Here is a 26,312-nt window from a genome sequence, read left to right as displayed (position 1 = left end):
TACCACGATTAAATAAGTTTTTATTGTCACATTTAACTGCTTTGTCAGATATACATTGTAGGTTTCGGAATGGCATAAAAATAAAAATATTTTCCTGAATGTCAAAATCTGAACAGAGATGGTGATGGCACTTAAAAAAAAAAATTAAATTCACACTGGTGCTGAAGCCGCTAGAAGGGAGCTGATAAACACTGGAACACATTTGCAGATACAGCGGTCTGCAACATTTCAAATCAAATGGCAGTGGTATAAGGCCAACAAAACTGGAGAGTAGGAAGATACAGACCCCATACAGTAGATATCTGAAGAATGGCAGTTTTAGCATTTCATTTCCAGTCAGACTAGAGTAAACTTCTCTCCTACAAAATGAAACTGCTTTTCCAGAACCCGGAGCTTAAGCCTCTTTAACAACTTCCTTATTCTGACAGGTTTTAACTAGTCCAAAGGAAAGGCAGCTATAATCCATGGCATTAGCTTCACGGGCTAACCCCGCCATAAATGGGGGGAGGGGGTCTTGTCATTTCCAAACCAGGAGCCTATCATTCTCATGAATGTCTTTAGTGGTTTCACACATTCTGGGCCTAAGACTAGAAAACAAGCAGTAATTAAATAAAAATGTAAGTGCATCCCAACGGAAAGTCTCTACACATTCCACAGCTATCTTCCAAATGTCAACTCAAAAAAGTATGGTTATTCAGACTGAAAATGAATCTTTATTCAATAATCGAGATTCCCAAACAGTTTATTAAATGTCTTTCTTCCACAAATAAAACTAACACTAGGATTTGTCAGAAGATCTAAACGAGTTATTTCCTTACGTATGAACTTGGCTAAATCCACTGTGTCTGGAATCTGTTCATCATAAAACTCAGGTCTGGAACATAACTCCTTTCTGTTATACTGCTGTGTGTCCTTCATTTAAGACTCTAGAACAGAGACCATAAGTGTGGCTAGTGCAACATAGCAGTCACTGTAATTCCCCGAAAGAAAAATAAGTAATTTATTTCATGTCATACTTATTTGGATGATTACTTACTGGTAATTAGTATTTCTACATTTTTTTTTAAAGGCAACCATTTTAAGTGACAATACATATCAGGCTAGTAGAAAAAAGTTGAAACAAAGCCCTCTCTTTTGATCTCACAAAGTCATGCAGACAAAAGAAGGTACACGTCTGATTTGTTCCAATCAGGCTTCTTGGAATTATCAAAATTTCTTTTCTGGCAGAGATGAATTTGGCTCATCATAGAAAGAAGGTTCTTTGAAGGCTGCTGCTAAACTAGTTTCCCTTTGAAAAGGTAAATTTCAAGGCATGATAGTGCAAGAGGTAAGGTTTTGATTTATAGAACATTTATAGACTAATTGTGCTTAGTCTCTAATTTCCAATTTATTTTAAAGAACAGAAACTACGTTGATAAGTTTCTCTTTGCCTATATTTACCAGTACATCCATGAATCGCACCAGAATTAGGACAATTTGATTATCTTAATGGTTCTGTCGTGAAACCTGCACACTGAGTCCGCAGGCGAGGACCCGTGGACGTGAGGCTCCTACAAGTTCTGTGCCCAAAAGCGCTTGTCCTGGGGAGTCCAGGGGTCTGAGAAAGTTCTCTCCCAAGATTAAGTCCTCAGAAAAACTCTCTCAATGAGCAATTAACACTGCTAAGTGGAGAGTTTCTTTCGTTTAGTTAAATTGGGGAGGTCTGAGTGTTCCTGGAGCCCCCGTCGGGATGCGTCATGGGTCGAGAATCCCTCGAATATGAGTATTCGCTATTAGAGGGCTCTGTAGGGTCAATCAAATTTTCATAATCACTGTCGTCTGATCCCTCAGCACTGTCTCCGGCTGCTCCTTGAGGAGGAGGAGGGTCTGCCCCACTTCCAGGATATTTCAGTCCAGCACTGGTGGAGGCATAATTGGAGGAGCCCACGGCTTGAGGTCGAGGCATAAAGACGCTAGTTTCCATGCGAGAATGGCTCAGAGTACTTTCCTGATTATTTGGGTGAATATCAGAATAAGGGGGAGGAGGATCCGAGGCCTCTGCGTCTCCAAGTGCACTTCTGCCTTCAGCTGCAAACCCAGGATAGGGCATCCGAGGGCTGAACGCGGGGTCCAAACTTTCAGATGACATCTGTCTGCTTATCATTGCCTGTTGCAATCCTGGATGAAAAGAGGAAGAAAACTGTAACGCTCTGTATTTTCACAGCTTTGCATTTCAATACGTTAAATGTTCAACCTGATTGTTCTGGAAAATAGCAACAAAGAAGTGAAATTTATTATTACTATGAATTATTTTACATTTGCATAGTATTTCACAATTTACAAAAGATTTTTCTATACATTAAGTCATTTAAGCCTCCAAACAGCTCTCTGAAGTACTACTGTCATCACTAATGTTATTGTTTCCATGACACAGGCAAAGAACCGGAGCTCTGAAAGGTTAAGTGACTTCACTAAGAGAACAGCTAGAAGTGGGGCCCTGATACTCATAGCACAGGTCTCTTAACTCCAGATCTGGTGCTGTTTCCCTCACCTGTTGCTTACTGTACTCAGAGACTGGGGGGACAGAGGATAAAATCAACAGTCCTCACCATCCTTGGCAGTCATCTGAACGTTAATTTTTCCTTAACAGGCCTCACGTCAAAAAAAATACTTCTTGACAACAACTTGTCACAATACTCTTAAACATCTCTTTCTCCTTAAAAGTTCAAAGTCCTGGGTTAGGTGCCCAGTTTTCTACATAATAGGCCATAATTTTACTGCATTTTTATGGTGGTAAAACAGAAACAGCCCTACATCTATGAGCCTATGGCCTTTAAATTGTTTTCAAGTACATTTAAAAAAATTATAAAAATGATCTGTACAAAATTTAGAAAAGAAAAACAAAAAATCACCCACAATTCTATCACCCAGATAACACTGTTAAAATTTTGGTGAAAATAGCACAAGATTTGGGGTTAAAAGACAGAAACTTTAGGTGTCAGGCACCCCAACTTTTCTGAATTCTAGTTTTATTATCGAGCTTTGTGTGTGTATGTCTGTTTGTTTATTTATTTGTTTGTTTGCCACAGCATGTGGGATCTTAGTTCCCTCACCGGGGATCGAACCTGCACTCCCTGCAGTGGAAGCGCAAAGTCTTAACCACTGGACTGCCAGGAAAGTCCCTGTATACATGTATTTAAAATAGAGCTGAGAGGGCTTCCCTGGTGGCGCGGTGGTTGAGAGTCCGCCTGCCGATGCAGGGGACACGGGTTCGCTCCCCAGTCCGGGAAGATCCCACATGCCGCGGAGCGGCTGGGCCTGTGAGCCATGGCCGCTGAGCCTGCGCGTCCGGAGCCTGTGCTCCGCGACAGGAGAGGACACAACAGTGAGAGGCCCGCGTACCACAAAAAAAAAAAAAAGAGCTGAGATAATATGTTTATACTGTTTTATATCCTAGCATTTTCATATAAGATTATATATTATCTTATGTCATTAAAAATCCGCTTCAATGGCTGTACAATATTCCATTATATAGATATACCGAAATGTATTCAACTATTCTACTCTTGTTTATTCAATTACTGTAACAGGTTGTTTCCAAGATTTTGTAATTATAAAGTTGTGATTAATGCTCTTGTGCAGAAATCCCTGTCTGTATTTCTGATTATTTCTAGAATAATGTAACAGTAGAAATGAATCAGACATCATTTACCTGGAAATATAAATTATATTTTAATTTGTTTACAAATATTCTTATTAAATTAGAAAAGGCTAGTTATACCCTTATCTCTTTTACACTTGATATTATTTGCCATACATTTTATAGATTTTACTTACAAATGTTAAATTTGGTGGCATTCATAGAAAAGAATGAAATAGTGCCATTTGCAGCAACATGGATTGGTCTAGAGATTATCATGCTAAGTGAAGTCAGTCAGAGAAAGACAAATATCATGTTATCACTTATACGTGGAATATAAAAAAGTGATACAAATGAACTTATTTACAAAACAGAAATAGACTCACAGTCATAGAAGGCAAACTTGTGGTTACCAAAGGGGAAAAGGGTGGGTGGGGGGATAAATTAGGAGTTTAGGATTAACAGATACACGTTACTATATACAAGATAGATAATCAACAAGGTCCTACTGTATAGCACAGTGAACTATGTTCAATGTCTTGTAATAAAACCTATAACGGAAAAGAATCTGAAAAAGAATATATACATATATATATAATATATATATATTATATTATATATATATGTATAACTGAATCATTTTGCTGTATACCTGAAACTAACACTACATTATAAATCAACTATACTTCAATAAAAAAATAAATTAAAAAAAAATCTGGTGGCATTGTAGCAAATATGTTTGTTAGCATGCTGGAATTAATATAATAGATTCTTGGGCCTAATTCTCATTCAACCAGCTGGTTCCTTAGCTTAATGGTATCCAGTCATCCACTGCTATCAAAAACCAGACATTTAAAGTCTTTGTTGAGATCCTGCCCATGAATCAAATGTAAAGTTAAGAGAATTTTAGGTAGCTCTTTTACGAGGTTCCAATGAACACAGGACACAGTCCCTATGTGCAAGGCATGTCAGGGTTAACTTAGTAAGAAACATCACATCCACTGTACATAGATCATATCACTTCTCAGGATTTATTGTAACTTGCTTCAGCCTTTCTACCTTTGGTCTTCTTTTTCTTCCAGTTTCAGAGACTTGAGAGGGACACCATGAAAAACCGTACTTCCCTTCTGGAAAAGTCTAAAGACAAGTGAATGCCCTCTTCCAAGCAGCCTAACTTGGAGCTTGATGAGTGTAGAAGAATGCATGTAATTTATTATGTAATCTGATGTTTAAAACCAGACACTTCCCTGATTCTGAATGGTAAAATTAATAGGAGGCTCACTTCTTTCTTGTTCCTTTTCATTCTTCCTCTGAGTGATTTGTCTTCTTAATTTGTTCACTTCTGCCTGACAAGATTCAACAATTCGCTCACTTTTTTCTACGTCTGCACACACTGCCTGAGGGAAAAATGACAACAAGAACAATTAGTTTCAAATCCAAGCACAAGGCATTTCATAAAGACAGCATCGATTATAACCCTGGGAAGAGTCCAGACACTTCATCGAGTTAAAAAGCAGACACCTAAGGTAGAACAAAACCATGAAGGTCCAGAGACCAAAACTGTCGTTACTCAGTGAACTGCCTTCTTAATTACGTTAAGATAATTATGCTATTTAGCTTATACATTCTTAAAGAAGAAGGGTAAGACGGGAAAGAGCGCATCTTTTCCCTTTCTTACTCATCTTTATTGATATGGAAAGGGAATTTCTGATACCAGTCTGGCACACAAGGATGAACAAAAGACAGGAATGAGATACTTTCAACTCTTATTTATAATCAACAATCAAACATCAGATGAAACATAGATTTATTTAACAGAAACTACTTATAATTAGGGAAAGTTGAAAAAGAAAATAAGTTTCAAAGTCAAGATTTAATAAAAGGTAACTATTTGAGACCATATCAATGTAATGTAACCACTCCTATCAGGGCACTGCACGTGATACTGGTGTTTGCAGGGCAGGCCTTAACCAACAGTCAATGAAATGTATGACAGCCATTTTGAAGTCCATTAGACAGTGCTGAGAGTCTGAAAAGAGCATGGTCATGAATTCAGGACACAAAGCTGTTTTTCACCACATGTTCCTTCCATAGCAGAAATACCAGAAACTGCCTGAAAGTGGGCTGGTCACCAGTGAGTGAGGCTGTATTAAGTTCCCTATGCTGCTATGGGTAACCGTGACCCAAATTTGGAGAACTGACACTGGAAACTGCCCGTTGCATGCGTTCTTCTTTGCCCCAGGCTGAACTCAGTCTGCCTTCCTCTTTTCCAGCAGCTGCCTTCATTCCTCTCTCTATGCCACGGGGCCTTCCTCCTCAAAGCTAGGCTTTCTCCAGACCCGGAACAGCTTCTTCAGCCCTACCACTCTCCTTGTCCTCAAAGGCTCTTTTGTTCTTAGGGTTTTAGAACAAATTACTCCTAAGAACACTTTGGGGATGATGAAAAGAACGTGGGAAAGTATTCTTAGCACCTAGCTCAGGATCTGGCTTGTAGGAGATGTTTCCATAAATATTTGCTGCATGATTGCCGAGGAATGAACAGGCTCCACTGCATCTTCCCACACAGTGGAGGCAGCTGCGGACAGAGTGAGCGAACTAGAATTAGGAAGCAGAGCTGTCCTGAGTTACGGGTGCCTTTGGGCGAGTCTCAACTTACAAGTGATGGGACAGCTGTGTTCTTAGCAATACTTCTTTAAATTCGGAATACATTTCCCCAGGAAAAAAGCTGTCATTAAAGAGGTCATGAGTATTTAGAAGAGTGATATTAATTCTGTACTTCAGAGTTTCCACTGAAGGCACATAATGAGTGAGACCAGCTTTCATAGACTGACATGAGCGACTACTCCCTACATCTTATATCACTTTGGGAGAGCACATTCTGATTTTTGGACCACAATTCACTTGTCAGTTGGGAGATTATTAAAAATTAAAGTAGAATTAAAAGATTTGGGCAATATAAATAAGATGAATATAGTAAATAAACCAGTTACCTGCACCTTCTCCTGAAGTGCATTATAAACCTGATAAATTGCCCTGATGTCTTTCATTACTCCATCCTTGTCAAAAAAGTCAGTACTAGAAGACAAACAGAAAAAAGATTCACCAAGTGATTAGAACTGCTGTGAACTAGAAGGCACTTTCCCATCATTTCTACCTTTATCTATAACGTAAATGCTACAAATTCACAGTGACAATGTTTAAGCAATAATGCCCATACCCCTAGAATTACAGGAGAAAGAAAAGAGAATCCATGTTACCGAGACAACTGAAAGATAATAGTGTTATTTTTTCCTAGATCACTCTATATATTTTTCAGTGACCACAGTTAGCTCTCAGAACCTCAGAAATACACATACTCTATCCAAACTTTTGTATCAGTTGCAAAAAAAAAAATCGTGGTAAATGATTAAAAAAATAAATATTGATAAAAGTAAACTATCTTTTCAATAAGCATAAGATTTTGATATACAGTAGTGGTGGTCTAGAGAATTACCTTACTGGATTTTTCAATGTTATATCAAACGATGTCACACTTCTCCATAAACATATTGTTTTTTTTTTTTGTTTTTAAATATTTATTTATTTATTTGGCTGCATCGGGTCTTTGTTGCGGCACCAGGGATCTTCGTTGCGGTACCAGGGATCTTCGTTGTGGCATGTGAGATCTTTCGTTGCGGACTCTTCATTGTAACGTGCGGGCTCCTTGTTGTGGTGCGCGGGCTTCTCTCTAGTTGTGGCGCGCGGGCTCCAGAGCGTGTGGGCTCTGTAGTTTGCGGCACGCGGGCTCTCCAGTTGAGGCGTGTGAGCTCAGCAGTTGTGGCGCGCGGGCTTAGTTGCCCTGCGGCATGTGGAATCTTAGTTCCCCAACCAGGGATCAAACCCACGTTCCCTGCATTGGAAGGCGGATTCTTTACCACTGGACCTCCAGGGAAGTCCCCATAAACATATTGTTAACAAAAGAAAGGAAAAAACATTCATTTTACCTTTCGACTTACCCATGTTCTTTAATAACTTTGGCATAACTCTGAGAAGTATTTGGCACTGAAGACACTTTATACTCTTGCTGGCTAGTGTTGCCTAGATTGGGAATAGCAAGGGATAGCCTTTGATTATACCTGCAGGGAAGATTGAGAGAGATCATGTTGAAAGCACTGCTCTACTTGAAGAATGGGTCCTGCCAATAGGAGCCTGAGTCTCTGCACTGGGAACTAACTGAAGGTCTCACAGAGAACCTACTTCCACAGACAACCTAGGGTTAGTTGAATTAGCAATTTTTTCCCTTCCCTTAAAGTAGAAACTCACTTGTAAACTCCTCAAGGGCAGGGGTGACGTCTTATACACCCTTTGCCTCTCCGCAGCCACTGACAGAGCGCTGAGGAGGTTTTAAGTGCTCAAGAACCTGATTAATTAATGAAATCTTGCAGATGGCTATTTAACAATTAATAATTATTTTCACTGCTATTGATCTAATTTATTCTACTACAAGTGAAATTCTGGAGGGAACCCTTTCTGTTGTTTACAGACAGACACCATGATCATATGATTTTTTTTTTTTTTTTTTTGCTTTAGCAAGTTCACAATGCAGAACCCTCATTAACCAGTAGGTGGATCAATTTTACAATTTTGTCTTTGAAATCTATGTTTTGAAATTACAGTCAGGCTTACAGTGCAATAAAACTGTACTTCTACAAAATGGATTATGGAGAAGCAAATGATGACTTCTAGCTGCTTATTCCTATAAGAATTGATGCATAATTAATGTCTTGCTAATGCTTCTTGATTCAAAAACAATTTTAATTTATATAACTAACTGAAAGGAAAATACTTTCTCTAACCACAAAGAAAACTAGCTAAAGGAGAGTTATAAACACTTTTCTTTAAAGATGCTATAAAATGTATATTTTCAAAGTCATAAATCTCAATTACTTGTATCAACATCGTTCCTATTTATGCGAGGCTGGTGGGAACGCTTTATTTACCTCCGATTTGGTCTAAAGAGAACGTATTCTAAAGCATGAGTGGAATTGTTGGCGGTGGAGATGAAGCTGAAGAGAAGGAAGACGAGGTCAGGCACCCCAAGGATGCGGGTGAGCTGCTTATGAATAACCTGCTCTCTGTACGACATCTGCTGCTGTGTGTTTCGCCGGAATCTGTACCACCCAATAACTTTCTGCAACAAAAACAGAAGAAAAAAAGTATTAAAAGTTGCATGAAATCTTACAAATTTAATTCTGAATGCATCCACACAAATGCTTGTACACAAATGTTCACAGCAGATTTATGTGCAATAGCTCAAAACTGAAAACAACCTAATTGTCCATCAGCAGGTCAATGGCTAAACAAACTGTGGTGTATCCACACACTGGAATCCTACTCAGTAAGAAAAAGGAACAAACTACCAACAAATACAACACAGATGAATTCCAAAATAATTATGCTGAGTGAAAGAAGCCAGACCCAAAATAATAATAATAATAGCATATGCTATAGGATTCCATTTCATATAAAATTCTAGAAAATAAAAAGTAATCTATAGTGACATAAAGCAGATCAGTGGGTGACCTGGGAAGGGTGAGAAGGAGGGATCAGAAAAGGGCATGAGGAGACTTTTGCAGTGATAGGTACGTTCATCATCTTATTTTGATAATGGTTTCATACATGTATACATATATCAAAACTTATCAAAGTATATGCTCTAAATATACAGTTTATTACATGTCAATTATACCTCAATACAACAATTTAAAAAGTTTAGCTTTGTCAGTTCTGACTACACTGTAACTTAAACTGGTAAGTGAATTAAACTTATAGGCTCTTTGGAAGAATATTCTTCATAATGTGATCTGCTGGACATCTGGGAGACACATGGCCTAAGAGACATCTGGCAGCTCCCTAAAATGCTCCTGGGCCCCACCCAAACCTGGAGAATCACAACCTCTAAGGGTTGACCCAGGAACCTGAATTTAAGATAAGTTCTTAAGTTTTCTCTTATGCATACTACAGTTTGAAAATCTCTGTCGTAGAGACAATTAAGTTAATTCTTTATAAGAAGAATAATCTTCATAAGCTCCTTTTTAAAAAACAAACTATTGGGCTTCCCTGGTGGCGCAGTGGTTGAGAGTCCGCCTGCCGATGCAGAGGACACGGGTTCGTGCCCCAGTCCGGGAAGGTCCCACATGCCGCGGAGCGGCTGGGCCCGTGAGCCATGGCCGCTGAGCCTGCGCGTCCGGAGCCCGTGCTCTGCAGCGGGAGAGGCCGCAACGGTGAGAGGCCCGCGTACCGCAAAAAAAAAAAACCAAACTCTTTGAGTGAAAATCCTGTTTTGAGAAATCAAAGCAATTTAAAATTGTTAGTGTCATATTAAAACTAACAGTAAATTTAGATTATGTTTTGGCACTTTCACAAACGAAGGAAGTCAACCAACCTTTACTGAGCCCCTGTTCCAGACCTTCAGCTAGCTATGTTACAAATATTTTCACTAAGTATCACAACAACCCTGGGAGGTGAGTAAAGTTTTCTGCACTGAGTTCGTATCACATGCAAGGAACTACAGGCAGCAAAGAAACAGTTCCTGCCCTTAAGGAGTACTGCTGAAAATAAAGCATAATTCCAATTATATTAAAGCAATTAATTCTGATATTCTTTAAATATAAAGAAAACCCAAACACTTCTGACAGTGCAAATCTTATAAAAGAGATGTTTTGTCCAAAGTCACAGAGCTAATGAGTGACAGCCAAGATCTGGAACCTCTTTGCCTGTCTTTTTCCACTGTACTACACTAACTTTAAAATTCCACATTATTCACACAATGTTGCTCATAAAAGAGTGAAAAGTAGTTTTCCTTAAAAAAAAAAAAAAGTGGGTAACAAAAATTATCAACTGGCTAGAGCTACTAAGGCCAAAGAGCGTGGCACATTTCACTGTGAGTCTCGGCACTCTGTATTTAATGTAGGATTAGCTCCTCTGCAGGACTCGGGTACATCTCACACACCCCTGCATTCCTGCAGAGGCCTAAGCAGTGCTCAGCACATGGATTCTTCTTATGAAATACTCGCTGACTAAAGAATCTTGCAAGTGGCTACTGGATGGGTACTAATGCTTTTCACTTATGCTGACTGTAATTGTTTTATTCCATTTGTATTTTCAGAGAAGCGGGAAGCCTTATAAATTTATTTTGGATATCAACTTATTCATTTGATATTTGCTAAAAAGATAACCCCCTTCATCCTGATCAATGAAAGGTGACATGCCAAAATAATTCACATTGGCGACGTCTACAGTTCTACCTTTCAGAGCTAACAAGCTGGTTGCAATGCCGTCGAGAAATGAGGTCACTGATGTGGAAGAGAACACTATGTTTGGGCCATGATAAAAAATAATGAATATCTTTCACTAAAACCTTATCTCTGCTAAAGTTTCAGACAATATTTCACAAAGACTCTCCTCTCTACTCTCTGTGCTAGACATTCACTTACATCTTCTGGATCCAAAGCAATTATCTCCAATACTGGGCACACTTGTCATCTTTAAGTTCTGTTCTTTTTGGCCTTACGATGATATTAAGGCAACAGTTATGTTTATCATTATCTATTTCGGAGCAGGTGCTTTCAAGAAGGCAGAAGTCCTCCTCTCACTTGCTTTTTTGGTCTGAGCCCAAAACCTGAGGCTGGTCGAAACTTTGCAAACACAATATGGATTCTGCCAGAGCAGTAATTGGGCACACCAATGCAACCTTGCTGCACCTATTGGGGGATTTTTCGTACCAAAAACATTAGTCTCTATCTTAAACCCAACCTTTTTTTTTTTTTTTTTTTTTAATGTTTTAGCAATGTTGTGGAGTTTCTATATTTAGAGGCACACTTTTTTTAGTAAACATATTTCTATGTATTTTATACATTAATTGCTATTGTGACAAAAATCTTTATTAGCTTGTGTTTTCTAATGGGTAATTTTAGGACCCATTAGGGAACTTTTAAAATTATTACGTACTTATTTTATATGAGTTCAACTTACTGAACTTGCATCCAATTCTTAGTATTTTTCTTTCTCTCTTTTTTTATTTGGCCTCCCTGCACAACTTGTGGGATTTTAGTTCCCCAACCAGGGATTGAACCCAGCCGGGCCTTCAGGGTCCTCGGCAGTGAGAGCACAGAGTCCCAACCACTGGATCACCAGGGAACTCCCAGGGTTTTTCAATTATACATTAGGTTTGAAGCCTGCCTAGCAAAGAGTCAGTTTTTGAAACAGTTCCATCAGCACTTTCTTGAAGAGCTGATATTAATTAAAAATATTTTTTGTATGTCAGATACTGTTTAAAGTACATATGTATTTTTAAGCCTAACTTTTAAATGTACCTTTGTAACTACTACGTAACCCTTTTGAGATGAAGATATAACTTTGTACCATTTCTGGAGGAAAAAAAAAAATCAAACTAGAGTCAACTCTAAAGATTTTCAGTCTAAACATTATGTATCATCTTTGTTTGGGGGCTAGAAATTTGGATTTTTGAAAAAAAATCCTTAAAGAGTTTATATTATGTATAAGGTGCCATAGGAAATACAATGAACATAAAATATGGTCCCTGCCTTTAACAAATTCCATGGAAAATAAAACATAATTTCCAAGTAAATTGAAGCAACAAATTCCTGTCTTTAATTGCAAAAGAAAATATAAACATTAGTTTTAGCACAAAGTTCTACAAAATCAAAACTGAAGATCAGCTTTTTTCAGAATCTTGGCCCCAGGAAAAGCGAAGTTAACTCTGGTTAAAAACCTATGATTGGTCTTCTGTGTCTCAAAACAGCAAATCCAATTTTACTTATTTATTTATTTGTTTGTTTGTTTTTATTTTTAAAAATACAACATGATTATATTTTAATACACAACCAAAATACAAAACAGCATAGTAAATTAGCAAATCCAATTTTAAATTCCCCAAATTAATTTGGAAATGTGTCCCTATTTGCTACTGAAAAAACTACATGGTAGAGCTCCTTTCTTTTTTTCAATTTATTTTCAATGTAAAATACAATTAAAAAAACCTTATCACATAAAGTCTCCCTTCCTCAGAGCATCTCTGCTCCCTTTCTCAAAGTAACCACTTTTAGGTTTGGTTGGCTTCCTTCCAGATCTTTTTCTGTACGTTTAAACATTCAAACTTTTGTTTTTATAAAAAACAGGCTCAAATTATTTCATTTAACTTCGAGATCTTTCTATGTCATTCATGAGAACATCCCACATTCTTTTTAATGGCTGCTTCATATCCCATAGCATGGAGGTACCAACATAATTTACTTAACCATTCCTCCTGGTGGACACTTAGATTGCTTTCAAAATTCTCACTATTAAGCAAAGATACAACAAACATCTTCGCATGCTGGATTAAAAGGCCAAACTGCTGCGTTTAAACCTTGGCGCCAACATTTCCTGCTCGCAACCTTAAGCAAGTTATTTATCTTTAGTTGTCTCAACTATAAAATGGGGGTGATGATAACAGCCTCACAGCGCTGTTACAAGGATTAAATGTGTCAGTACCTGGAAAGTGCTTAGAATACTGCCTGGCACAGAGTTAAAGTGTTCAATAATGCCAGCTTTTCATACCTTTGTGCCTAGATGCTTTTGTTTACTTGGGCCAGATTCCTAGAGGTGGAACTCCATATTTAAAATTCTGTTATTGCGAAACTCTCCCCCTAAATGTCTCTATCAACTTACATTCCCACCAACTACAGCTTCCCCATTTCCCACCATCTTGCCAACACTGGATATTAGCAATCCTTTTATACTTCTGCCAATTGGATGGACAAAAACCCAGCATTACGTGCTTCAATTTGCATTTCCTAATTGAGAATGAACATCTTTCCATTTACTTCTTGGACATTTCTGGATTTCTTTTTTCTTTTGTGAATTTCCTGTTTATATTCTTTATCCATTGTTTTCAGTTTAAATTTTTTTCATCTATTAAAAAAATTTCCTGGTAATTTAATATAAAGCGAGTGCTCTAGGCAACTGTGCTTCAATAGGAATTTTCAGGGAATAAATTTTAGTTTTAGAAAGTATAATAAAGCTTCATTATCTAAAATACAAAAATAAATGGAATGAGGAAGTAAGGTGGTGGCTGGGGGATGAATATGGACTGCTAAGAGATCCCAGAATGTATGCTTCAGGCAAGTCACTGAAAATGGGGGAGCTGGACCGTGATGCCTGTGGCTGCTCTAACCCACTTTCCCACTTGGGCAGGGGACTGTGTTAGACTCTCTGCTAATACCGAGCACTTCCTGAGTTTGTTATCACTCTCAAAACCACTGCCCTTTTTTCAGACCTATCCCTCACACTTCCCATTTTTCCTGTGATCTTACCTGCTTTCCTTTTTGCCTGTACATCCGACAGTGGTACTGAGAGAGTCCATACATTGGAAAGGCTGTTGATCTACTCTTACTGTTATTTCTTTTCTTTTTTAATTTATTTTTTATTTTAGGCTGCGTTGGGTCTTCGCTGCTGGGCGCGGGCTCTCTCTAGTTGCAGCGAGCAGGGGCCACTCCTCATTGCAGTGCGCGGGCCTCTCACTGCCGTGGCCTCTCTTGCTGCGGAGCACGGGCTCCAGGCACGTGGGCCTCAGCAGTTGTGGATAGCGGGCCCCAGAGTGCAGGCTCAGTAGTTGTGGCGCACGGGCTTAGTTGCTCCGCGGCATATGGGATCCTCCCAGACCAGGGCTCGAACCCATGTCCCCTGCATTGGCAGGCGGACTCTTAACCACTGCGCCACCACGGAAGCCCTGCACTGTTATTTCTGACGCCCTTCTTCAGACACCTTAGGAATCCCACACTGATTATTTTTATGCACAGGTAATCTTTTTAAAGCTTTTTTTTTTTTTTTTTAAATAATACATGCTTCTAAACAAAGGCATTTTGTTTTCTGTTTGATAAGCTGAAAACTTTCATTGGTACTTTTTTCCCTCAAGTGATGGTTTAGTGACCAATCTATTTTCTGGAATTAATATACCAAGGTAAAAAAGTAAACCCCATACCTGGTACAGTAAATTATAAATGAGGCCATCAGACAGAGCTGCAGCAATAAAGCTTTGATTCATTTTCAATTCTGTTCAGACTCGCTTACCATGTATACACATTCAGAACATCACATGCATATGCTGACAGAAATGATAAACACATGACCTTTTAGAAAAACATCTGTGTTCACTGTTGATTGAACTTGAAGGAGTAACATATCTAAAGATGTTTGACTGCAATTTGTATTGTTAAAAAATATTTTCCCTCATTATAAAATGAATGTATGTGTATTAAATGTTGGCAAAATTATTTTTTAAATTACGTAATGGGAAGATAGAACCACCCAGAATCAACTCAACTATTGTCAACTTTCTAGATTATAGTTCATGTTCTTTTTTTTCTTCTGACTTTTGCATAATGGAATCACTCTAAATATCCAAATTTTGTTCTATTGATACACTGCAAACATCGTGTCACATTTGCAATTTACCTTTAAAATCTACTTAACAGAATTCTTATATATTAACATCAAATCTCATTGTTTCATTTTACATTCATTTCTGGTTTTAAGTTTGGGTGATAAGGATTGATTTCCAAATCAGACTGGGTGACAAATAGAACATACCTTTCTCCGATCTTTAAGAATCCTGTCCAAGCTCTCTTCATTAACTTTGCTTGCATAGTCATAAAAACTGTTTTTTTTTTTAAGAGAAAAAATATTTTATTAAAATCACATAGTATTTTGACATGAATATGCTTAGTAACATGTGTCTATGGGTCATCTAACCCTAAAAGTTGGTAATAAAGATACAATTGCTTGTCTGCAATAGGTATATAAAGAGAAAACAATCTAAATGCTTTACTGATATGAGGTATCTTTTGCATCAAAGACTACTCAAGAGACTGCTACATTCAAAGGGTATTACTTCCATAAGTGGGAGGAGCTGATAGCAAGTAATTATAAAGTGTGTGGTTTCAAATGGCTGTGACATCTTTTCCTTGTTTCTAAGTATCAATTACCTATGGGAAAAAAAAGAACACAGCAGCTCATTTTCTGAGAAATGAAGAAAGGAAATGAGTATTTGCTGAATCCTTAATAAGACATTCAGCTGCATGCTTCCTTGTGTTAATTCATTTCATCCTTGCCTCAATGCTGGGAGATAAGTACTAGTTCAGCCCAACAAGTCAACATGTTTCTTGTTTTTTTTAAAAAATTAATTAATTAATTTATTTATTATTTTTGGCTGCGTTGGGTCTTCGTTGCTGTGCGTGGGCTTTCTCTAGTTGTGGCGAACGGGGGCTACTCTTTGTTGTGGTGTGTGGGCTTCTCATTGCGGTGGCTTCTCTTGTTGCGGAGCACAGGCTTTAGGCACACGGGCTTCAGTAGTTGTGGCACGCGGGCTCAGTAGTTGTGGCTCGCGGGCTCTAGAGCACAGGCTCAGTAGTTGTGGAGCACGGGCTTAGTTGCTCCGCGGCATGTGGGATCTTCAAGGACCAGGGATCGAACCCGTGTCCCCTGCATTGGCAAGCGGATTCTTAACCACTGCGCCACTAGGGAAGTCCCAGTCAACATGTTTTATTCCCATTTTTCTAGATAAAGATACTGAGGTTAAATGACTTGTCCCAAATCACAGAACTGGTAGATGGAAGCGTTGGGATTTGAAGCAAGGTCTGACCAGCTTCAAACTGAATGCACTCACCCTTAAATGAGACCAATCTGACCTGAATCCCATGATGAGCAGTCCAGGCATAATGATGTGTGGGCTTTTCTACCCCTGGTCATGGTTTTAGGCATGCCACCCTCCTCCCCTCCTCCTACCACCATAAGCCCAGGCCTATAAGGCAGGAAGGAGTTCAAGTTATAGTAAAAACACTGAACTGTGAGTCAGGAGACACCAGCTCCAGCTCCGTTCTGCTTCTCACTGTATGATCTTGGGCAAGTCACTTTAACCTACCTGGCCACCATTTCCTTTTTGCAAAATAAATATTTTGGAGTAGACAGATGATTTCTAAGATTTCTATCAGTTCTAAGAATGATGAGTCTATGATTTAAATTATGAGTCCACGTTCTGGTACTACTTTGCTGACAGTGGTTTAAGGAAATCCTCAGAAGGGCAGGGCAGGGCACACCTAGCAAAGCTTTAGATGGTCAGGGCCAAACAGGACCCATTCTGACCCAGACAGAGGCTGTGTGTGGACCAGGGCCTGAATCATTTCATTTGCTCTGAGATTCTTTTCAAATGAACTGCTGGTTCCTTGTCTTGCCTCCTGCTCCTCTTTCAGTTATGTGTAAATCTAAGAGATGAGGTTCTCAGCTACTTTGAGGCTTAGTTCACAGGTAACAATCCTCTGAAATAATGGGCAAGTGTGCGCGGGAGGGGTGGGGGTAAGGTGGGTGGTGAACATGGTGCAAGTCCCCATGGGTTCTTGGGTGCAAGGGGGCTGGGTGTTTGGGTCAGCTGAGAATGGGAGCGGGGTCAGGGTGAAAGCTGCAGGGAACACACAGCAGGAACAGCCAGGCACAAGGGGTGGGCAGGTGTTAAAGAAGGAAGTGCTGACCAAGAACGCCGAATCTGGCTAGTATGAGCAGCAATGCAAGGAAAGTATTGGCCTGGCTCTTGGGAGAGTAGAAGAATAGGGCCTCAGGGAGTTTTACGAAACACAGAGTGGAGCTCATCATACCTGCCATCAGGCGGAAGGGTTTGGGGCTGAGAAAGCAGACAGAGGCCTGGACTGCGGTTTGGGGAACAGAAGTCCGGTGTGTGGGAGATGCTGGCCCCTTTCTCCCTCACCTTGGCCTCCGTCAGTCTCTCTGTCCTTTGCTTTCTCCCTCTGAACATCTCTCCTCCTGTCTTTTTCTCTTTCTGTCCTTTAGTTGGTAATAATATTCAACTGGTGTATATTAAACACAAAAAAGTAGGTTTTATGTTCCCTTTCCTTACATTTTAAAGTTGAACACTGAACACTTTTTATCCCTCTTAACAACACCAATTATTTTATCTATATGCGATCCTTGGTTAACTTCCTTCTCTATGGATGAAGAGCCCTTGCTAGAGGGGCTGGCATAAAGGCTTCCATTCTAAACCACTGAGGCCAAGATTTATACTGTCTCCCTTCCCCTCTTCCTAACTTAACACAGTGCCACACACACATCTGGCACTCAAAAAATAAGTGAATTTGGATGCCCTCAGTTATAACTTTACAGCCATAATCACATACAGGTCTAAATTCACTAGTTTTCAATCAGTTAATCTTTTAATAAGGACAAAAAGCTACAAAGAAGGATGTGGCTTACCTAAAAAGTTTTGAACAAGGCTGATGGTTGTGGATTTCTGTAATTAGAAAGAGGAAATACATCTCAGTTAATCATGTAAGATACAGACAACTATAAAACAGTTCAGGATTTAAAAAAAATTTTTAACCAAAATCTCAGACAATAAAAAGACAGTTTTCCTCTCCCCAACAGTGTGTACACTAGTGAGGGCAGTATGTCTTTTTAACACTGAAACCCAGGCACACATTCTCAGGACAAAGCAGACTGGTGAATGAAAGTTCTGGGTCCATTTGTCCAGGTGTGATGAGCACACATCTGAAAGCTTTTATTCAGGAACAGGGAGCTATTGTGTGCCCTCATTCAATCTTACCTATTTAAACAAAGCCTAAGAGGAAAAAGGAATCAATGCCTGGAAGCATTTGATCAAGGTGGGTAAGAGCTGTGAGGACAGCTTGGGGAAAGGAAGGCCTTACCACCCTACTATCAGTAACCTACTAACAACGCAGGACAACTGGGCCAGGTGTTTTGAAGGGGAAGGGCGGAAACTCTGAAAGTATGTGAACCCTTTCAAAGATTTTCAGTACCAAGGGAAACAGTCATTTATAAGGCAGATCCAAACGGCTTCCTAAAAGATTGTGGCGATTAATCACAGAGAACAATTTCTTCAAGCTCATCAGGGGGCTTAGGGTCTGGGTTGCTTCATAAGACCATGGGACTAATTAACCACTTAATTCTATTAACAACATGCTCCTGGACAGGGAATCATCACGTGCTGCTTATAAAGCCACAGCCACAGAGTTCCAGTCTGCAATTTTAACTCAATTAAAATGAAACCACAACCTTGAAGGACACCAGGCTGTGCCCATTAGCTTCCGTACTGATGTGAGTGCTGCCAAAACACAGACAGAGATGCCAGTACTTCCACAGGAATGAAAAGCTCATTTGCCTAGTATAACTGTCGACATAGTGATGCAAATAAGAAAACCTCACCTAGAAATATTTCCTTCTTTTATCACCAAAAATGACACGGTATACCACCAGAAGTTATTTCAGAGATACTGTTAGTAATTAGAACATGGAATGTCTGTAGTAAAAATGTCAACTAGAGTTCAGGGAAAAGAAAAAAAAAAAACTCTTCTACCTTAAAGGAAAGAATATTTTGTTCAAGAAAATCCCTGGAGTAAATTCTGAACTCTGAATATACATTCCTGTCATCAATCCACCCCAGCAGACTTCTCTCATGATTTGCAACGTGGATTAGAAGCATGTTGAAGATATGCTCTAGACATCATGTGGTATTTTCTAAAGGAAGTTAAGGCTTTCTCTTACAAGATTTTGCAATACCTAACTAAGCACTGCGCGGAGAAAACAAGGGGATGCTCTCAAACACAATAAGGTGCAGATTGGAATGAAGGTGGCGGGCACGATAGCTGACAGATAGACTTCTGGAAGCAGGGGGAGGCAGGGCAGGCTTGCCTCGGATTCTAGAGTCTCTGAAGCCTCCAGGGCTCATCCGTGCGGTGGACCCCTCTTCACGTACGCGTGGCATCTCTGCCCGCATTTCTGTAAAAATCCCCACTGGGACGTACTGCTGTGCTTGCCTAGCTTCCTGTCTCTGCTTCTCCTGCTGGTGGGTGAGCTGAACAGCTCCTGTCCTTCCCCCTTCCGTTCTTTCCGGTAACTGCTGCATCACCGTATTAACTCAGGGAGCTCCCTGTTGCTGTCTCCTGACCGCTCCCAGCACTGAAAGCGCACGACTCCGCTTCAAGTGAGCGAGCACAGCTTTAAAAATGAATATGTATTCAAAACAAGTGTTCAAAATGTGATATTCCATATAAAGTCCTCCTTATTGTGTAGAGTCAAGGAAAGGTGTCTGTGTGTGGATTCAGACATTTTCAACAAATAAGAAATTTGGTCAATTTATTTTATTTAAAATATCTTATTCTGGTGGTTAAATTGTGCCAGAAAATTTCTTCACACTAGTGGTATGGAATACTTCTCATGGCACATTACCTAATGTTTTGCCTTTCAATCCAGGTTTTCCAGAGTCCTTGGTTTACATTTTCTAATATGTATTTATTTTTAAAAGAAAAGTATTACAATGATAATAATACATTTAAGATAATACTAGCAAATACTCTGTTCATGAGATCCGTGACTATTTCAAACAACAAATTGAATGTAGCTAATAAATTAAACATTATACAGTAAAAGAAGGTTGTCATGGTACTGTATTAACTGGGACTCTCTGTTGGTTCTTCTCCATATCTACAGTACCATGGAAACTGGTATTTACTGCAAGAACCGGAAGGTGTATGAATCGAAGATACAGTACACTACGCTGGAGAATTTTAGTTACTTTCCCATTCTATTTCTTTAAAGATAAATAAACAGCCAGAACGTTCATCAGAAATGCTGCTTTTGTGGTCACGCCAGGCAAGAGAGCTCTTTCTTGCACGGTTTTCTGTCAGGTCTACCTGGCAAACCTGCATATACCACATTAGTTTTGAAAACCCAAGCACAAACAATGAATAATTGCACAGATGGCCAATGAAACCAAGTTCTCTATTTTAGGATTTTAAAGAGTTAAGCAAAACAAAACACAAAAATAAACCGTCAGTGAAAGAACAGCCATGCAGCAGTATATCAGGTATTTTTTCAGCAAGTCAGTATATTGTGGGGAGGGGGCTTGTCTGGCTCTTGAGGAAACAGCTGTCTCGTTTCCCTCCAATCCCAACCACCTCAGTCCTCACCCGGCCTCCCAGCCCAGGTACTAGAAGGCTAGGAGAACAGGCTGAAGTTGATGATTTGGTCTCAACATAACCTAACCTCCCAGCAGTACTTCAAACCACAAACCACTCACCTTCACACAGGCTGTAGTTTAGTCACACAGAAACAGGCCAGGGTCCCTGTAAGTTTCATGCACTCCCTGCACTGGGATCCCCTGAATGTACCCTAAGTTTACCTCCCGTATGGTGTCTTTACTGATTTAACCCACTAGCAGTGGGTTTTTTTTCCCCCCAACTCATGAGATTTTCTTTGTTCCTTCCTGACAGCACTCGTCCTGCACTCTCTGGTATTTCTGTATGCTCGTCTTATCCTCCCCACAGCCCTGGAAGGCAGGGATGCATTGGACATTCCTCTCATTGCCCAGCACAATGCCTCTCGCAGGGACGTTCTTCAATAATTGTTGGCTGCATAAATGAATAAAACGACCCCCGCTCTGCTTTGAGTATCAAGATATGCTTTTCGGTGAAGTGCTCGAGGTGCAGCTGAAAGGACTACGATCCTTCTTTATCAAAAGGAGACTGCTCCAGAGAGGGCGGGTGAACGTACAAATGCTCCTTCGTTTGCCCCAGCAATCGCCCCCAAATCGACTGTTTGGCTTACTCCTCAGAGGCTGTGTAGGTTTAACAAATATCTCCTGTAAACAAGTGTAAACATCTTTGCCGGGTCCCTCCAGGAAGGACCAGCACGACACGAGCTTTCATTATAGTGTGAGGTGATGCTGACAATGCGCACAGCCCGAGGTGCAAACTCGAGGATCACTGTGGTTGTGAAGAGACTATCACGTGTAATTCCACACAGCCATTCATAGGTCAGACCAGTCAGTGGGTCAGGGATGGCTTCACAGGATACCTGAACTTATAGCTACACACTGTGAGTTTACACTGACTTATAAAAACATTTCACATCACTTACTAGTGCAAATAATTGGCATTGTGACTTCAGTGCTTCTCTATGTACTCTTTTAATCTACCATTAGGTTCAAATCAGTTAAGGGCCAAAGAACAAAACAAGCAGCATATATACAAGAAGAGTATTTCTAAGGTCCGTGATAAACTCACTCACCAATGACTTGCAGAAGTTCTGTGCTGCTGATTTGGGAGTCGCTGATGCTAAAGGTTTCCTCTTGTCTTACCTCTCCCAGCAAAAATCCTTCCTGAAAGCAATGGAAGAAAATAGCTGCAGCTAAAAATCAAAGGGATTTTTACTGGAATTAAGAGGAATCGAGCACATTGTTATGTTTTATAATAACTTTAACAATAATCCAAATAAGTCTGCCATGTAAACTATTAATCCACAAACCAACAAGTAAGACTAAAGCAATTTGAGATTTGGCTATTAACTGGATTGTTTGAAAAAAGGATTTCCTGACAAGATGAAATATTATTTTAATCCCTTCCCCTAAAACCCTGTTTTTTTTTGAAGTGAAAATAAGGAGAGTGAATTCATCACCTAAATCCTACTAAGTGTAACAACCAATGTTAAAAAAGCTCAGGAAGCAGAAATATTCCAAGGTTGTTTTCTTGAAACAGCATGTAATTTATTCCACTGTTTTAAAAACATTGCTAATGGGGGCTTCCCTGGTGGCGCAGTGGTTAAGAATCCGCCTGCCCATGCAGGGGACACGGGTTCGAGCCCTGGTCCAGGAGGATCCCACATGCCGCGGAGCAACTAAGCCCGTGCGCCACAACTACTGAAGCCTGTGCACCTAGAGCCCGTGCTCCGCGACAAGAGAAGCCACCGCAATGAGAAGCCCGCGCACCACAATGAAGAGTAGCCCCCGCTCACCGCAACTAGAGAAAGCCCACGTGCAGCAACGAAGAACCAACGCAGCCAAAAATAAATTTAAAAAAAAACACACAAAAAAACATTGCTAATGATAAAAGTACAAAGAAGTTGACACAATGCACAACCTAACCGCTCCTGTATGGGCTGGCGTGGGAAATGAGCATTCCAGCAAATAAATTTAACATTCCATTAAAGTTTTTCTTTAATAAATGCTGAGGTAAATTTACTTATACCTTTGGAGAACATATACCACCATCATCAATTCTGGGTTACTCAGCACATAGCCTACTGTGTTTGAGCACTCGCTGTAGTGTTCAGCACAAGCACAGCTGGAGAACATACACTCTAAACGTCAAAATAACTTCCCTGTCGGTGGTGAACTAATTGGCTGTCCCAGACTCCCCCTCCCCAGTCATCCACATGGCTTATTCCTTCCCTCCATTCCACTCTTCACTCAAATAGCGCCTCATCCAAGAGGCCTTCCCCGGCTACTGGAACAGAATCAGCGTCTGCCGGACACTGTTCCCTTTACCCTGCGTCCTTTTTCTTCTTAGTCTCCTCTCTGTCTGCCATATCTCATATTTATATGTATTAACAACTGCCTGCTCCTACTAAAACATAAGCTCCACGAGAGCAGGGACTCTGTGCTTGTTCACTATGTATCTCAGCACCTCGTACAGTGCCCAGCACACAGGAGGTGCTCAATAAATGCTGCTTGAATACATTTGAGGAAACAATGTCCTTTCCATTCTAGGTTGACCCTTCTAATCAATTAAAGAAGCTTCCTAGTTTAAAAACATTCCCAGGGGACTTCCCTCGTGGTCCAGTGGTTGAGAATACACCTTCCAATGCAGGGGACACGGGTTTGATCCTGGGTCAGGGAACTAAGATCCCACATGCGGCGGGGCAACAAAGCCCATGTGCTGCAACTACTGAGCCCGTGCACCACAACTAGAGAGCCCACGCTGCAACTAGAGAGCCCACGCTGCAACTACAGAGCCCACAAGGTCTGGAGACCATGTGCCACAACTAGAGAGAGAAAACCCGCATGCCACAACTAGAGAGACGCCTGCGCGCCGCAACAAAAAGTCCCGAGTGCTGCAACTAAGACCCAACGCAGCCAAAAATAAATAAATAAATATTAAAAAAAAAAATCCCAGTTGGAATCTGTGGGGGTGAGGAGGGAGAAACAGATGTTTTTCAGCATAGCTTTTATATTGGATAAGGTGAGTGGAGTGTCCTAAAATCTCAAATCATCATGTACAAGGCATCTCTCAAACTTTAGTAATATACACACCCCTCTTTCAAAAAAAAACCTCTCTCAGAGCTAGAGTCCCTGACTACTAATCTGGAAAACACAGACTAAAGAAGCTTGTTTTATCCTATGAAAGTCTTTCAGTTATGAGTTATTACAAAAAACAAGCTTTGTCTTTGTAACAAGTTAAAAACTTTTTTCTTTAATCAAAGTGGAAAATACAATTTAAAATTCCGACAGAACTTTAGACTTCAAGAACGTATCTACAGATTCCTAGCAAATAAAAATGCAGGACATGCAGTTAAGTTTGAATTTCAGATAAACAATGGATAATTTTTATGTAATAAATGCGATATACTTATACTAAAATATTATTTACTATTTATCTGAAATTCAGATTTAACTGGGTGCCCTATATTTTATCTGGCAATCCTACCACAGGCCTCAGTTTGAAAAAGTCAACAGTGACATCAAGACATTCTAAAGCCGAGCATAACATGAATGCCTATTTATCTACTGGTCTGGATTATCTGAGCCACTGTTACCTTATAACAGTAGGCAAATTATACTGTGTGGGCTAAACCCAGCCTAACGCCTGCTACTCTATGGCTTACAAGCTTAGAATAAGTTTCTACACTTTTAAATTGTTGAAAAAAAATAGAAAATAGGAATATTTCATGACATGTGAAAATTATACGAAATTCAGATCTCAGTGTCCATAAGTAAAGTTTTATTGGAAACAGTCATCCTAATTTACTTATTGTCTATGGCTCCTTTCTCCCTACAACAGCAGAGCTGAGTAGTTGCTACAGAGACCACATGGCTCATGAAGCCTAAAATATTTACTGTCTGGCCCTTTACAGAAAAAGTCTGTTAACTCCAACTCTACTGAAATGAGTGGTTTTAAACTAATTTCTTGCCAGGGCAAAACAAGCATATACTACAAAAACAAATTCTTGGTTCTTCAACTTTAAAATATATGAAATTGAAATTACTTTAAAGTATTCCACTTATATAATTGTGGCAAGGTTAATATAAGCAGGTATCCTCGTATAAGACACAAGTTGCAAGCTATTGTCACTGGTGACAATTTCTGTGAAGTCTAGCACCATGCCTGGCATAGCACAGATATTAAAGAGATATCTCTTGAAATAAATTAATAACAATCTAAGTAACACGGCCGTCTCATTGCAGTCTGTAAAGAAACTATCCACTTTTCAACAGGTTGCTTATTCTTACAGTAATTTTGCCTTATACATAAACTGTGATATTACTAGGCACTCCAAGGTCTAGAGAGGTTAAGAAGCATTATTGTGAACCATATTTAATACTTCCACAGGACACCAGAAGTGCCACAAACTACCTTTACATGGAACTGCATTACATTATTAAACATCTGTCTGCAATATCAAAGGTGTTAGTGTCCAGAGACAGGAGCTGCCTCTGGAGAAACCCGTGCTGTGTACACTCCTATCCTTAATCTCTACTATCAAACTGAAGCGAGGAACAGCACAATAATTTAGTGCCATTCAATTTATTAATGGAACCACCTCTACATGAAATCAGTTTTTATTAATGGAAGCAAGGAGTGCAGAAGTGAAACCAAATCCAGTTCCTTCTTCTGCAGTGTATCATTTTGCTTTGTGATGACTACACAACCACAACAGCCCCCCCACTACGTTTATTTAATGAACTTGAATAATTCACTACTAAAACCACTTAAAACAATCCCTCAGTTTGGTGGGCAAGTACTTAAAGATAAAAATTATCGAGTTTCATAAAGAATTTCCATCCAGAGGCCACTGACATTAAAAATGCATTTCCGATCATTCATACGTAGGCCTGTCACTTCCCTATTTCACTGCGACTAGTTCCGTGGTCTTAGAACCTTCGCCAAGGAACTGAACATGCAACTTCAAGGCAAAGAGACCCTACACCTAACACTCCTGGTTACATCTCCATTTTCCATCGAGGAGAAGAAAACACACGATCGTATCTAACAAGTACGAATAGTGACAGCCACGGTTTCCCTCGTCGCAGCCCACAACAACCTGTCAGACCAGCGGGCGCGGCTGGGTGTCTGCGCTCCTAGACTAAAGCCGGGTCTCTCGGCTCCTTCCCGACCCCAGACTCCCCTCGCAAGTCTAGAAGCCTGACTCTCAGGGAGGGGCAGGCGCTCGGTTTCCACTAAGCGACTCCTGACACTGTCGGTGGCCGGCCGGGAAAGCTCTGCCAAACGGGAGACTGCCGTCCCGGGACGGCCAGGCGGCGGAAGGCACCGAGCGAGGGGGCCCATCTCGGGGGCGAAGGGCCCCGGGCAGCAGGAGTTCGCTGGCGGCGGGAGCCTCCCGGGTCATCAGTTAATCGGGCCGGCCCGGGGTGCGAGCCGCAAGTGATCGCAGCTTGGCCACAGGCGTCGGCCTGAGACCGAGGCTGGAGGCCCCAGCAGCCGCGGCGGGGGGCCCAGCACCTACGTGGTCGGCGTTGCTGTTGGCGCTGTAGAAACACACAGCGCTGAAGGTGTAGCCCGAAATGGAAGCCGCCATGATGGAAATCTCCAACTCCCCCATCATGCCCCGCGGA

General features: G+C 40.4%; 1 protein-coding gene across 1 annotated transcript; it reads right to left on the bottom strand.

Moving 5' to 3' along the window:
• On the bottom strand, positions 1-26,312 carry ABRAXAS2 (abraxas 2, BRISC complex subunit). Its single transcript, XM_029201020.1, has 9 exons — positions 26,204-26,312; positions 21,752-21,842; positions 17,921-17,957; positions 15,251-15,317; positions 8,599-8,789; positions 7,615-7,734; positions 6,610-6,694; positions 4,902-5,016; positions 1-2,157 (listed from the first exon to the last, which is right to left on the bottom strand). The coding sequence occupies exons 1-9, from the start codon at positions 26,300-26,302 to the stop codon at positions 1,688-1,690; spliced, it is 1,275 nt and encodes a 424-aa protein (XP_029056853.1). The 5' UTR covers positions 26,303-26,312; the 3' UTR covers positions 1-1,687.

The sequence above is a fragment of the Monodon monoceros genome, unplaced genomic scaffold (assembly GCF_005190385.1).
Source record: "Monodon monoceros isolate NGI ecotype Baffin Bay Population unplaced genomic scaffold, NGI_Narwhal_1 Super_Scaffold_4, whole genome shotgun sequence".
Classification (NCBI taxonomy): Eukaryota; Metazoa; Chordata; class Mammalia; order Artiodactyla; family Monodontidae; genus Monodon; species Monodon monoceros.
This window is presented reverse-complemented; position numbering and strand designations above follow the sequence as displayed.

Coding starts and splice junctions, on each gene's coding strand:
- ABRAXAS2 (XM_029201020.1), bottom strand. CDS start 26,302: ATGATGGGGGAGTTGGAGATTTCCATCATGGCGGCTTCCATTTCGGGC. Junction 17,958..21,751: donor AGAACTTCTGCAAGTCATTG/GTGAGTGAGTTT, acceptor TTCTAATTACAG/AAATCCACAACCATCAGCCT. Junction 5,017..6,609: donor CACTTCAGGAGAAGGTGCAG/GTAACTGGTTTA, acceptor TTTTTCCCTCAG/GCAGTGTGTGCAGACGTAGA.